The sequence below is a fragment of the Danio rerio genome, chromosome 13, assembly GCF_052040795.2.
Source record: "Danio rerio strain M-AB ecotype USA chromosome 13, GRCz13ab, whole genome shotgun sequence".
NCBI lineage: Eukaryota > Metazoa > Chordata > Actinopteri > Cypriniformes > Danionidae > Danio > Danio rerio.
In genome coordinates this window covers 50,209,082-50,224,159 of record NC_141033.1, presented here as the reverse complement: position 1 = coordinate 50,224,159, position 15,078 = coordinate 50,209,082, and the positions used below count along the sequence as shown (strand labels likewise).

General features: G+C 36.3%; 1 protein-coding gene across 5 annotated transcripts in view; it reads left to right on the top strand.

Moving 5' to 3' along the window:
- acoxl (acyl-CoA oxidase like) overlaps window positions 1-15,078 on the top strand; it is a 354,958-nt gene that overhangs the window by 105,464 nt on the left and 234,416 nt on the right. For 2 of the 5 annotated variants that reach the window (XR_015506450.1, XM_087279831.1), the window contains exon 18: window positions 6,620-6,721. The exons of the other annotated variants lie outside the window; for them this stretch is intronic. Coding sequence is in view for 1 of the 2 variants with exons in the window: in XM_087279831.1 (XP_087135957.1) it covers window positions 6,620-6,721 (102 nt within the window). In the remaining variant the exon portion in view is untranslated. The remainder of the gene's footprint in view (window positions 1-6,619; window positions 6,722-15,078) is intronic. 5 annotated transcript variants of the gene reach the window in all.

The following is a 15,078-nucleotide window of genomic DNA, read 5'->3' as shown; positions in this document are numbered from 1 at the left end:
GGCTTTTTGACGCTACCTAACGAGTGCATCTAAGTTACCAAGAATTTTTTTCTTCCATTCGCTGTGTGGTATCAAACATTCTATTAAAACTACACTCTTCCAGCAGTTCCTCACATCCAATATCTCGTTTGTCACGGCGGTAGTGACAGGGGGGGTTTCATGACCCCTTTAATGAACCGTTTTCACTTAGTGGTACGGAACGGTTCGGTTTGGTACGCTTTTATGGCAGTTTCCACTGTCAAAAGGCGTACAGAACCGAACTGTACAGTACGACTTTTTCGGCACCCTTTTAAAAGGGTACCAAACATGAGAAATGTTTCCAAAAGGCGGAGCTAGACGCTCAGCTGAGCTCTATTGGTTTACAGAGATACGAAATTCACTCACGCAACAAACCAGAATGAAAAAAAAAAAAAACGACATGTTTAAAATACACAGCCGAGAGATCTTTTAAAGTGTAAATATATATATATATATATATATATATATATATATATATATATATATATAAAATATTGAGCCATGATCGACTCGGGATCAAACAAACCTTGTCGTCTTGATGAACAGCCACAAAGCCAAGAAGAAGAGCAGATTTACCCTGTGCCCTGTAGTTTTTTTACAAGCCAGTCTGAAGCGGTTTCGCTTTCTTGCTTGCGCTCGCTGCGCGTCTATATCTGAAATAACAAACTCCTTGAGCTGATGATAATAACGTGCGCTTGATTATTGACAAGCTTTTGAAACCCGTTCCTGTCTGAAACTGACAAACGGGAGAGTGAAGCCAGGTAAAAAAGAGCCCGTTATTTTTTCAGCAAACGTGAACAAACTGCCATGTTTAACTATTATCATCACCTTCTGAACTATTATGAACTCAGAATAATGGAATGACTCTCTAACAGAGGCTACATGTGCTGCTGAAGATTACAGACACAGATGAGAGGTCTACTCTGACTGTAGACTATATTTTGTGTTTTTTTTTTTTTACATAAATAAGGACTAAGTGTCTGCTGTGTGTAGTTTTTCTGTAATTGGTAACACATTGGAGACTGTAAGGGTCTGTATGTGTTCATGTATGTTGCATTTATTTATTTATTTTATATAATCACAGACGTTACAGTTCGGCTACTTCACACTGTCATTGATCTGCAGTTATAGTCAACTCATGCTCATAGAAAAGTTAGTAATAAACATTTATAAACAAGTATTTATGTGTATAAAGCGTCTGTTTAGTGAGAAGTGCTTCTCATATGATATGTAAGCGACCCGTACAGCTTTACTGTTGACATTTTCTCGAGCAGAAATGAAGTTGACTGAAACTTTCTGTCGTGCACCACGCCCACCATCTGTCGTGCACCCTTGGTACCCTTTTAGGAGTGGAAACGCAAGCCTGATAAAGGTGGCCTGTACCGACCCGTACCGTACTGTACCAGTCAGTGGAAACAAGCCATAAGTAGTCCAAACAAGTGGGATTCGTTAGCTACCAGTGAATATTTAATTAAGAGCACTTGCAAATTCTTTTTGCGACGTAAAAAAAATAAACTACTGTACAGGCAAAAATGTGGAAAATTAGCTATTAAAAAAAAAAAGTGTAGACAATTGACATATTGCGTATACATTTATAGGCTTTATATGTGTCGACATACCAACCCATACTCATTCTGATTACGTACCTCTATATACATTTCTGGAGACCGCTTTTTTTTTTCGTGAATCCACCAGAGGCCGCTGTGTACGCTTTTTCAGATTCTCTCGCGACTGCTGTTCTCACATGAATCCAGTCGAGGCTACTGTCAACTGACTGACTTACTGACAGACCAACTGACCTCACAGCAAGAAGGTCGCTGGTTCGAGTCCTGGCAGGGACAGTTGAGATTTCTGTCTGGAGTTTGCATGTTCTTCCTGTGTTGTTGCGAGTTTCCTCCGGTTGCTCCAAACACACTCCAAACACATGCGCTGTAGGGGAATTGAATAAACTAAATTGGTTGTAGTGTATAAGTGTGTGTGTATGGTGTTTCCCAGTAATGGTTGCGGCTTGAAGGTCATCAGCTGTGTAAAATGTATTAATGTATGCCGGAATAGTTGGTGGTTCATTCCACTGTGGCGACCTTTGAAAAATAAGAGCTGGAGGAAAATGAATGAATGTTCTTCGTAAGTGTTTCACAGAACTTTCAAATCCAGAGAAATGTGCGGTTTTGACTTGTTAAGCAGACCTTGTCCTGTATCGCAATGCTAGTGGCATCACACATGCTCAACTTGAGTTTTAGAAATAATTGCAGAAATAATTGAATACACTCACCCTCAGTTCATCCAAGATTGAAGGTTTTTCTGAACATTAGAGAAGATTGAAAGCTGAATCTCTGGTGATGAATAAAATCAAGTCATCCGGCACTGAGTAAAACACATAAAAAAGAAATTAATACTTTGTTATAATAATTTGGGAGGTCGTCTGATATAAAGGGAAGGGTCTGTGCAGGAAACAATATTATTTCTAGCATTATTAACTTTAATCCACATCCTCAGCAAACAGTCATTCACAACAGTCTGGGAGTGTGAGATTCCTGTTGTAATGATGTAAACACAAGTGCAAACTCGCACGTGAGCAAGGTTTGTTTACAATGAACAGGGAGGACATGTGTGTTGTTTGCGCTTCCTCTTTCTAGAAGACATTCTGTATAAAACAGCATCAGTTTGTGTGATTATGCATCATGTGACTGCACTGTGAAAAATTAATTGTTTTAGTTTAATCGAGGCGACGCAGTGGCGCAGTAGGTAGTGCTGTCGCCTCACAGCAAGAAGGTTGCTGGTTCGAACCTCGGCTCAGTTGGCGTTTCTGTGTGGAGTTTGCTTGTTCTCCCTGCGATCATGTAGGTTTCCTCCGTTTTCCCCCACAGTCCAAAGACAAGCGGTACAGGTGAATTGGGTAGGCTTAATTGTCCGTAGTGTATATGTTTGTGTGTGTGTATGGATGTTTCCCAGAGATGGGTTAAAACATGCTGGATAAGTTGGCGGTTTATTCCGCTGTGGCGACCATGGATTAATAAAGGGACTAAGCCGACAAATAAATGAATAGTTGAATCGAATGAACTTTAATCAATCAATTAAAGTAAGTTACATACACAAGAAACATTTGTGTATGTCTTATTTTTTTTATTTAGTGAGGATACTTGAATTTCAGATTGAACATGCTCAGGTTAATTTGCAGAGGTTGTGGATAAAAATGATGTCATGCGTTGTAAAAATGGCGTACATTTGGACTTACAGTTGGGCTGCAACAACGAATCAATTAAATCGATAAAAATAGATTACTAAAAGCGCTGGCAACGAATTTCATAATCGATTCATTGTGTCACGCGACACGGAGACGTTTGATCAGCTCCGTGGTAGTGGAGTGAACACGGCCTTTCTCTTTCTCTCGCACGCTGATACAGAGTTCAGCGCCTCAAAGACAGGAATGATGCGGAAGGGAGTAACAACTGGGTAAACCACTACAGAATCCTGCTTTTGTTCCGTTTTGAAGTGAGAACCGTAAAGTCCCTGATGCTGGTGTTTTGTATCTGGCGCTGAGCCACAGAAAGACAGCGAGGTTAAGTTGGTTTTGTTTTCGATATTCCTGAAACATTCAGTGATAGACAGCATTAACTCAAAAAACTCTTACCCTAAAAAGATCTAAAGTGTGTTTCCTACAAAAAGACAAAGCAATTTATGTTTCACAGCTGCCTTTTTCTTTTTCCCCCGCTCGATATTACGAGCACTGCTCCGTTTAAGCAGTCAATTCAATTCAATTCAATAATTGCTTTATTAGCATGACAATTGTTGCAAATGTATTGCCAAAGCAGTTATAAAGTTTACATAAAAAGTAACATACATATATAATTAAAAAGTAGCAAAAAAAGGAAAAAGATGATATTTATATATAATAATTAAATAAAATATCAACAATACATCATATTATTCAATATTTCACATTAATATTCAATATATTATATTATAATTCAACATTGATTATTCATACAATTCAATACAAAAATAGATCTGAATAAACTGTACATTTTTAGGATGAAACAGTAATAAAAGCAATAATAATCGGTATATTTAAGCATATTTAAGTATTTGTTTAAGCAGTCGCAATGTGCGTTTAGCTGGGAGAGCTCATGCTGAACAGAGCTCTCAGTAAGGGACCCACGGAAAAGTGCTTCTTTTATTCATTTGGTAACACTTTACAATAAGGTTCATTAGTTAATGCATTTACTAACATGAACTAATTATGAACAACACTTGTACAGCATTTATTAATCATAGTTGAACATTTACTAATGCATTATTAACATCCAAGTCCATGCTTGTTAACATTAGTTAATGCACCGTGAGTTAACATGAACTAACAATGAACTACTGTATTTTCATCATCTAACGTTAACTAAGATGAACAAATACAGTAGTAGATGTATTGTTCATTGTTTGTTCATGTTAGTAAATGCATTGATTAACATTAACTAACGAACCTTATCGTAAAGTGTGACCATTAATTGTTTTATTCGAAAACAAAACCAACTTAACCCCGCTGAGAAAGATGTGTCTTATCACAATTATGCAGCGTTTTAACCACCTAATATTTAATTTATGTTTTAGATGTGTAAATACACACACGTACTAGTAAAACAATACATTTAGAGTTTATAAACCAAACAAGGAAGTCTAACAATCCATTCAAATATAATTTGCCGATGTGTTTTATTCATATCAGATACACATTAGACCTAGTGAAAGTAATTATAAAGTTGAATCTACTCTTCTCTAAGTTCACCAGCCACTTCCTTGCATGTATTTTTGGAGTAACATGAATGTACCTGCTGAATGCTGAGTGTTCTGCTTTTTTTGAATGAGGCAGCAGCTGCAAGTAAACATGGCGAGGTCCATCTCACGTTATAGATCACGATCACTTACACGCTTATGTGAAGTGGAATATAGGGTAGTTGATGACATGATGAGCAAGCGTGTGAATATAAATTAAAGCAGGAAAAACTCAGTAAAAGGGATACATCTGTCATACAGCGCTATTGTGGCTGGGGTGTGTCACGTGACACACATGATGGATCCAAGTGGTGCTCGGTGCAGAGCCATTTGAGGAGAGGTGAGCTCCAAGGAGGGGGAGCTTAAGCTTGAGCTCCACCTTTTTTGCACTTCTTCTACGAGTGATGTCACTGGGGGTAGGGTTAGGGGTGGGGTTGGTGTACGCATTAAAACAGCTTACAGGAGGAGGAGCGACAACGCATGCCCCCCCCCGCTGGAGCTCAGCTCTCCTCAAATGGCTCTGCAGCGAGCATCCTCTCGATGGATCGCGAATGTTCCAAAAAAAAAAAAAAAAAAAGACTCCCGGGGCCAGATAGAATCTTTTAAACTCTGCAGTGAAAGGGTTAATAACAGCAGTGAAGCATCGGTGGTAGAGTTACTCTGCATTGCAAGACTAAAGGCGAGTTTTTATTCACTCGCCTTTTTTGGATCATTCATTTTTCCATCTGTTGTCATGTATGATTCTGTATGACTGCAGAAAACTTTTCTTTCTTAGTCATTTTGTCTCGTTTCCAGTTCAAATATCTACAAAATCTTAAATTAAGAGCAGACACGAAAAATGGCATGAGAAAATGAAGTAATGCTGAAAACTATTATATGGACAATATATAGGCAGAGTGAAATTATATCTTATTAAGATATTTTTCTTACCCCATTGGCATATAATTTAGCTTGTTTTAAGCAAGCAATCACTTAATTTAGAGGAGGGTTTTTTTCAGAAAAGAAGACATAATTTCTTATGCTATTTCATGTGTCTAGTATGTATCTTGATTTAAAAACATTTAGATATTTAAATTGAAAACAGGACAAAACTAGTTAATTTTTTTGTATTATTATTATTATAACAGCTCAGGGATGAGCTTTTTTTAATAAAAGGGTTGGAAATGAATGATTTTCTTGTTTTTTGTTTTGTTTTTTTTTTATCCGATTAATCGAATAAATAATCGACAGATTAATCGATAATTAAAATAATTGTTAGTTGCAGCCCTAACTTACAGTCAATGAAAAAGCATTTGCTTATGCATCTTTCAGTGATATACTGTAAAGTTAGCAATAAGTATGTTTGCCAGTTTGATACCAGCTACAGAAATAAAGATAATGATACAGAGAAATGATATCCCTGGATTTACATACAATTTTTGTTTCCCAATATCTGAAATCAGAATCAAGGAACTGAGGCTTTTTTTTATCAGTTCCCAGTAAGTTTACAATGCATTATGTAGAAGAATGATTAGCAAAACTGTATTTGCATATATGCATTTTTGAAATCTGTGACCATTATGTACAGTGCATCCGGAAAGTATTCATAGCGCTTCATTTTTTTAATGCGCTTCACTTTTTTGCTAAATTTGTTTATGTTACAGCCTTATTCCAAAATAGATTCAATTCACTTATTTCCTCAAAATTCTACACACAACACCCTATTATGACAATATGAAAAAAAAGAGTTTTTGAAATTGTTGCAAATTTATTACAAACAAAAAACCCTGAAAAATCACATGTACATCAGTATTCACAGCCTTTGCTCAATTAATACTTTCTGCCTTTAAAACAGTTCTGCCTCCTTCACGGCACAAGTCTGGTGTATCAGGAGAGAGCCTGGTATCTGGAGCACAAGTACCTGACCCCGACTACCAGCCGACAGATCCGCAGCCAGGTACTCAGCACACTGTTCATTACATTTCTGTTTTTTTTTAATTGCACTTGAATCAAAAGGTCATTTCATTTTGCATTAGGTTTGAATATGCGCAGCACAGTTTCAGTTTTTTTTAAACGCACCCATCAATTTTAAGATTTTGGTTTTTAAAAAAAGACAGAATTTTGCACCTGACTTTATCTAATATTCAGATTTATTTCTCTCTTTTTTTGCTAGTAATGTACTCAAATTAGCTCATATTTTATTAATAATGGCTAGTTTTTTGTTTTAAAATTAACATTTTAGAGAACTCAATACAAAGAACTGCAAACAGTAAGATTGGGAAGTATGGGGCATAACTATTAGTGTCTTAAAATAAAATGCTTTAAAATCCCAATTCCTGCATTATCTGAATATATAATTTTAACTTTTTTATTAATATTTTTTGTCTTTGAATACCTTTAAACTATAATTTATTCCTCTGATTTAACATTGCATTTATAGCATCATTACCCCAGTCTTCAGTGTCACACAATCCTTCAGATATCATGAGCCTAAGAAACAATCTTCTTATTATCAATTTTGAAAATGACTGCCTAATATTTTAGTGGAAGTCATATTTTTGTCAGGCTTCACATTTTCCTATAGTGTAGTTGTATCATTAAAAAAAAAGGCTGATTGCTATAATTTTTGTTTATTCAAATAAATAAAACAGAATTATACAGTAAAGAGTCTAAAGACAATCCACCACAAAACATTTGTTGCACTGTCAATGATTTTAATAAACTTTAACCCAGCGCAATGAAATCAGCCACATCAGAAGACTATCAGCACACTGTCAATCATTCTTTCACCGTTAAAGAGGCGCAAAGCCTTTCCTGCTGCTGTTTGTGGATTAGATCTCCTCATTAACCCTTGGCACATTAGCAGTGTTTAGACAGTGACAGAATGTTTGGACTGGTAAATTAGCCCCACATGTGCGGTACTTATTTTGTACAGTAAAAATTGCTTATATTGCCCTACCCCTTACAGAAAGCAGTGCTGATATACAGCCATATTGCAGTGCTACAAGTGTGATATTGCGTTTATACAACAGTTTGACAGCAATATCATGTATATTAGCAATAATAATCTCAAAAACCCTTTTGTGCAAAATTTTAATGTTAAAAAAAGTATGATTTAAGCATTTTGAATTACAAGGACATCAGGCATGTCTTTATAAACCACCATAATACAACTTTACCCATGTCAGTATGCAAAGAAATCTCCTTGTAAACCACCAAAACAGGTAAATTCAAACAGAGACACACACAAACAGACCCAAACACACATACAAGTGTTTTAAACTGCACACTATACACTACGCTCATATGCACTTTTCCCACACAACCATGTAGTTTGTTTACTAAATGGGAATACATACAGGTAATTTTAGAATTATTAGCCCCCCTTTGTATTTTTTTTTCTTTTTTAAATGTTTTCCAAATGATGTTTAACAGAGCAAGGAAATGTTCACGACATGTCTGATAATATTTCTTCTGGAGAAAGTCTTATTTGTTTTATTTCGGCTAGAAAAAAAAGCAGTTATTAATTTTTTAAACACCATTTTAAGGTCAATATTATTAGCTCCTTTAAGCAATTTTTTTTTCCGACTGTCTACAGAACAAACCATCGTTATACAATAACGTGCCTAATTACCCTAACCTGCCTTGTTAACCTAGTTAAGCCTTTAAATGTCACTTTAAGCTGCATAGAAGTGTCTTGAAAAATATCTAGTCAAATATTATTTACTGTCATCATGGCAAAGAGAAAATAAATCAGCTATTAGAGATGAGTTATTAAAACTATTATTTTTAGAAATGTGTTGAATAAAATCTTCTCTCTGTTAAACATAAATTGGGGGGAGAAAAACAGGGAGTCTAGTAATTAAGGGGGGCTAATAATTCTGACTGTAGACAACGTCCTAGACCACAGGTGTCAAATCCAGTTCCTGGAGGGCCGTAGCTCTGCACAGTTCAGCATTAACCATAATTAAACACACCTGACTAATTGAGTCCTTCTAGACTTGTTTGAAACCTACAGATAAGTGTGTTAAAGCAGGGTAGGACACTAAACTGTGAAGAGCTCTGGCTCTCCAGGAACTGGATTTGACACCTGTGTCCTAGAAAATGTTTGAAGGTTGCCAGATTAGTGAAATATATTACCAAACTACCAAATAGTATCATACCAATATCTTACTACTAATAGTTAAATGTAATCCCTCATGTAGGAGAAATTTGCTTGCACAATCAAGTAATCCAACCTCAGCAACCATTTGCTCCGGCCCTTTCGTTACATGAGCAAAGCATTGCATTCAACATTCCATACTCCTTTTTAACATTTGAACAACTGCATCATCCGAGTATTTAAACTGCACTTATTTTTTTTATATGCACTACTTACACTGTTTAAACTACAAAATGGCATAAAACACTGCATAAAAATGTGATTTGGGACACACTCACTCACAACATATTGGATTGTACTGGTGGTTTTAGGACACTTCATAGATGTAATGTATTTTATACAGCAGATCTCCATCTCAGTCCTGGAGGTCCAGTGTCCCGAAAATTTTAGCTCCAACCCCGACCAGACATACTTGGGCTAGCTAATCAAGCTGATTATCAATTAACAAGTGCTGCTTTATGTCCTATTAATTAGTTCAGGTGTGTTTGATCAGTTTTGGAGGTGAATTCTGCAGGAAGGTAGCTCTCGAGGAAGAGGGTTGGTGACCCCTGTACTAGGCTTTCTAGAAACATTGAGTACGTTTACATGAACACCAATAATCTTATATATATATATATATATATATATATATATATATATATATATATATATATATATATATATATATATATATATATAATTTTAATACAATTAATTCAATACTCGGATTATAAGTCTACCATGTAAACAGCGATTTTTGATGACCTTACTCTGAATAAAGTCATAATCAAAATAAACAGAATCTGTATTAAGACATGTGGACTGTGCTGATTTTAGTGGCAATATTGAAGTGCAGTACAGACATGTAAACACTTTAATCAAACTATTACCATCGTGTAGGACTTTTCGCTGCATTTTGCGACTGAATAGTCCATACACACACGGCTGTTTGACACCATTCTCTGCACCTACTGAGTCAGTAAAGGACCACAGACGTGAAATGCTGAAGTTTTTTCTTTCCATACGGCGTGCAGTATCAAAGTCCATTAAAACAACACTCTTCCAGCAGTCGCTGAATGAAAGTGAAACTGTCGTTAAAGTTAAAGTTGACAAATTAAAACTGCATGAAACTCTGGAGGAAATGTGGATAGCGTGATGACGCAAGACGTTTATCGAATTATGTGCTATAACATGTAAAATGGGATCAGGAAAGGAACATTCAAAAACCAACTCATTTAAAAACCCTAATCATATTATTGTCTTATTTACATTAAGACAAATAATACGATTACTGATGTCCATGTAAATGTAGTCATTCTTGCAGGTGTGTTGAGGCAAGTTGGAGTTATAATCTGCAGGACAATGGACCGAGTTTGAGAACCCCTGTTATACAGTGAAAATAAATAATTAAATAACCATACTTCTCTCCTACCGCTAAAACCAATCCTTACTGGAAAACTGTGGCAAACTGTGAACGTCAAAGGACCTTTTAAGGATTTTTAAGCATTTTGAATTACAAGGACATTAGGCATGTCCTCATAAACCAGCTTATAGAGATCAACTACACTGTACAACATACAGTATCCGTAAATTACCAGGTTTTCTCAATTTTATGATTCATGCTTTTATTTTTCCACATTTATGCTTTTGAATTGCATAATGGGATCTTGATTTGTCTTCCAACAACGTGTAACCTTGAAAAGTTTGAAAAAGTGACTTTTGTTAATATTTTTAATAGTTTATAGTGATATATCGTCTGGGTTGGTGTTGTTTATAACGCTACAAACACCTTGTAGTAAACTGGCAGTGCATTTACTGTTATGTTACAGAATTATTTCTCTATCAATCTTGTTTAATCCCGCCCCTTTTGGCAGCGCCATACGACAGACTTTCGCAAGTTCAAACTTGAGTGTGACCACAGCTTAATACGATTACTGATGTCCATGTAAACGTAGTCATTCTTGCAAGTGTGTTGAGGCAAGTTGGAGTTAAAATCTGCAGGACACTGGACTGAGTTTGAGAACCCCTGTTATACAGTAAAAACTACTTTTTATATAACCATACCCCACCGTGACCGCTAAACCCAATCCTCACTGGAAAACTGTGGCAAATTGTGAATGTATATATTTATAAAAAGACCTTGTGATTTTTAAGTGTTTTGAATTACAAGGACGGCGAGGCAGTGGGGCAGTAGGTAGTGCTGTCGCCTCACAGCAAGAAGGTTGCTGGTTCGATCCTCGGCTCAGTTGGCGTTTCTATGTGGAGTTTGCATGTTCTCCCTGCCTTCGCGTGGGTTTCCTCCGGGTGCTCCGGTTTTCCCCACAGTCCAAAGACATGCACTATAGGTGAATTGGGTAGTCTAAAATGTCCGTAGTGTATGAGTGTGTGTGTGAATGTGTGTGTGGATGTTTCCCAGAGATGGGTTGCGGCTGGAAGGGCATCCGCTGCGTAAAAACTTGCTGGATACGTTGGCGGTTCATTCCGCTGTGGTGACCCCGGATTAATAAAGGGACTAAGCCGACAAGAAAATGAATGAATGAATTACAAGGACATCAGGCATGTCCTCATAAACCAGCTTAATGGAGAACAACTACACTGTACAACACATCCGTAAATTAACAGGTTTTCCGTATTTTATGATTCATGCTTTTATTTTTCCACATTTATTTATGCTTTTGAATTGCATTATAGGATCTTGATCTTTCTTCCAACAACGTTTAACCTTGAAAAGTTTGAAAAAGTGACTTTTGTTAATATTTTTAATAGTTTAAAGTGATATATCGTCTGGGTTGATGTTGTATATTACGCTACAAAAACCTGCTAATAAACTGCCAGCACATTTTCTGTTATTATTTCTCTACATACAGGGTTCATACACATTTTTACAACTAAAATTTCAGAATTTTTCTCTGACCTTTCCAAAACTTTGAGGTAAATATTCATGATGTTTTATGAAATGTGTATGCACACGTGGTAAACAAAAAACTAAATGTATGTTCAAATTTATTACAGCATATCAACAAATGTGTGGCAATCTGTGTTTATATTTAGTTTTACATCCTCCAAATAGTTTTTAGAAAGTATCTTGCTGACCGTGTGAAAATATTTAAGTAATGTTGGCTTGTGTTATAAATGATAGCATATTGTATTATGAATGAGCGTTTAGCACCCACAGTCTTACCTCTGTAGTTATTAAAGATTCTGTTTCTGCACACAACACTCAAAATGTTTCTTGACATACGTTGAAAGCGAGTGAAAGAGAGGCGAAGCTTAAACTGCGAGTTGTGAAGAGACAGCCAGCGCAATTGTATTTAAAATGTACCTAATATTATCATCTCAAATATATTCAAGTACACAGATATTTGTTGAACAAATTTTCTTGACTTTTCCAAAACATTTTAGGTTTATTTGTTTTTCCAAAACTTTTCCATCCCGAGTAAGTATGCTGAGCTGGTTGGGGGCAGAGGGTGACAGCTAGGAATGACTAGCGGTGCTAATGTCCCGCATCCGTATTGATGATAAAGCATGCAGAGTAATGCTTCTGGATTTTTTCGCATAGTCGTAATATTTCAAAGTTGACATGTGCGTTGAGCTTTAATGCACCTCTGAAGTGGTCGGATCTGAAACTCAATGATTGCTGGGATCATTCGGGACTGCATTGAGCTCGGTTGGGGATGTTTAGAGTTTAGTTTAGATGAATAAGCAGATCAGTGTGGTGTTTACAAGGTTGAAGTGTAGTGGTGCATTGCTCGAAAGGGCTCCGGTTTCACCTGACTGTGGGACAGGAAGGTGGCGGGGTACATTTCACATGCAGGCTTTTCATTCAGATAGATGTAAATCTCTAATCGTGAGCTCTCCTGTTGAGTTCATACAGTTCAGTGGGTGATTTTTTTGTATGTGGTTTAATATGTTTGGCTGTGAATTGAATTGTGTATCAGGGAGGTAAAGTTAAAACGCTTTGGTATTTTGTGGGCTGACTTACATGGTTCACTGTAATAGTGTGTTCATGCAGCACTTGTAGTTTAAGAAGAACATGGTAGATTTGGTGCAGATTTACTCACTTTGCATTTTTTAAGTCCAAACTTAATTATTCACAACAAACATTTTGAACAAAAATTATTTCTCTACATACAGGGTTCATACACATTTTTACTACTAAAATTTCAGAATTTTTCTCTGACCTTTCCAAAACTTTGATGTATGTTCAAATTTATTACAGCATATCAACAAATATGTGGCAGTCTGTGTTTATATTTAGTTTTACATCCTCCAAATAGTTTTTAGAAAGTATCTTGCTGACCGTGTGAAAATATTTAAGTAATGTTGGCTTGTGTTATAAATGATAGCATATTGTATTATGAATGAGCCTTTAGCACCCACAGTCTTACCTCTGTAGTTATTAAAGATTCTGTTTCTGGACACAACACTCAAAATGTTTCTTGACATACGTTGAAAGCGAGTGAAAGAGAGGCGAAGCTTAAACTGCGAGTTGTGAAGAGACAGCCAGCGCAATTGTATTTCAAATTTACCCAATATTATCATCTCAAATATATTTAAGTACACAGATATTTGTTAAACAAATTTTCTTGACTTTTCCAAAACATTTTAGGTTTATTTGTTTTTCCAAAACTTTTCCAAGCCTGGAAATTGCTTTGTCAATATTCCATGACTTCCAGGTTTTCCAAGACCGTATGAACCCTGTATATATTAATTCTTATACATTATATTAATGAGCAAAACGTCAACAAAAGTCACTTTGTTAAACACTAGAGTTGAATTTTCAGCATTGAAAGTCAACAGAGCAGAGATCGACATCCCATAATGCAATTCACGACCGGAAATAAACCGAAAACACTTTGAGGCATTTTATTTAGTTTTGTATTTACACTGTTGGTCATACCCATGTGCTTATACAAAACCAGCACAAACACACACACAAATGACCAGTTGTTCACAATTATCTGTGATTAAACAGTGCGTCGGGACAGAGGCTTTGACACGGGTCTGTCAGTATGCCATCAGCAGGTGTTTTACCGCATGTTTGCCAGTATAGTAAACACAACACAGCCGCCGTTTCTGTGCAAACAACCCTCTCTGTTCTCCCACAGCGGCCGCCGCACGTGACTGAAGGCATGTGCTTACAGTTCCTTTCAGCGCGCTCATATCAACTATTGTTACACGTTTTCAATGGCTTATTGAAGATAATTTATCATGTGACGGGCCAAAATAACCCGATCGCTTGTCTAGAATTAGCTGCTGTTTGCTAGATTTCTTAAGGACGCACATAGGAATCATAAATGAGGTCTCTTTAGGATCTCAACAGTTCTGCTTGGACACTACTGAGATTAAATGAAGATCAAAATGAGACGTTTTTGGCCTTTTTGCAAAAAAAAAAAAAAAAAAAAATATATATATATATATATATATATATATATATATATATATATATATATATATATATATATATAATTGTTAGCACTAGTTTAACTAATAGAACAATACTTACACAGCATTTATTCATCTTAAAATGATTATTTATTAGTTCTTTGTTTACCTTATTTAAAATGAAAACATTTAGCAATTTATTGCATAGGGTATAGAGTTATTCATTTGAAAGACATTTGCATTTTGCTAGCTAAAGACAGTATGTAGTTTGAGTCCATATACCAGACCCAAGTTCATCTTCTAATTTAATTGTTTTTCTTCCTTTTGTCCCTTGTCCAGGCAATCCCATACTGCCTCTATAATGCTACAGTATATAAAGGTCAGGGGCCTCATGTATCAACGCTGCGTACGCACAAAAACTTTGCGTACGCCAGGTTTCACGCTCAGAATCGCTCACGTTTGGATTTACTAACAATGAACTGAACGTGGGAATGTGCGCAGCTTCACGGCAGCTTTCTGACTGGCGTACGCACATTTTTTGTGCGTGTCTGTTTTATTTCCATTGGCGACTCCTAGAGGCAGTTGTGTTAAATTCCTCTCTATAAAGTGTCTGAGCCTTGCAATGGCAGCTGTATGAGACGGGTTCAGCAGGTATATAAGGTTTCCATATCATACATTTGACCAGCTAAACATTAAAGCGCAATTTGCAGCGGTCGCCTGTTTTCCCAATGTAATCTGAGCTATCTACTGCACACACATTGCTATAAAGACACTATCTGAAGATGAAT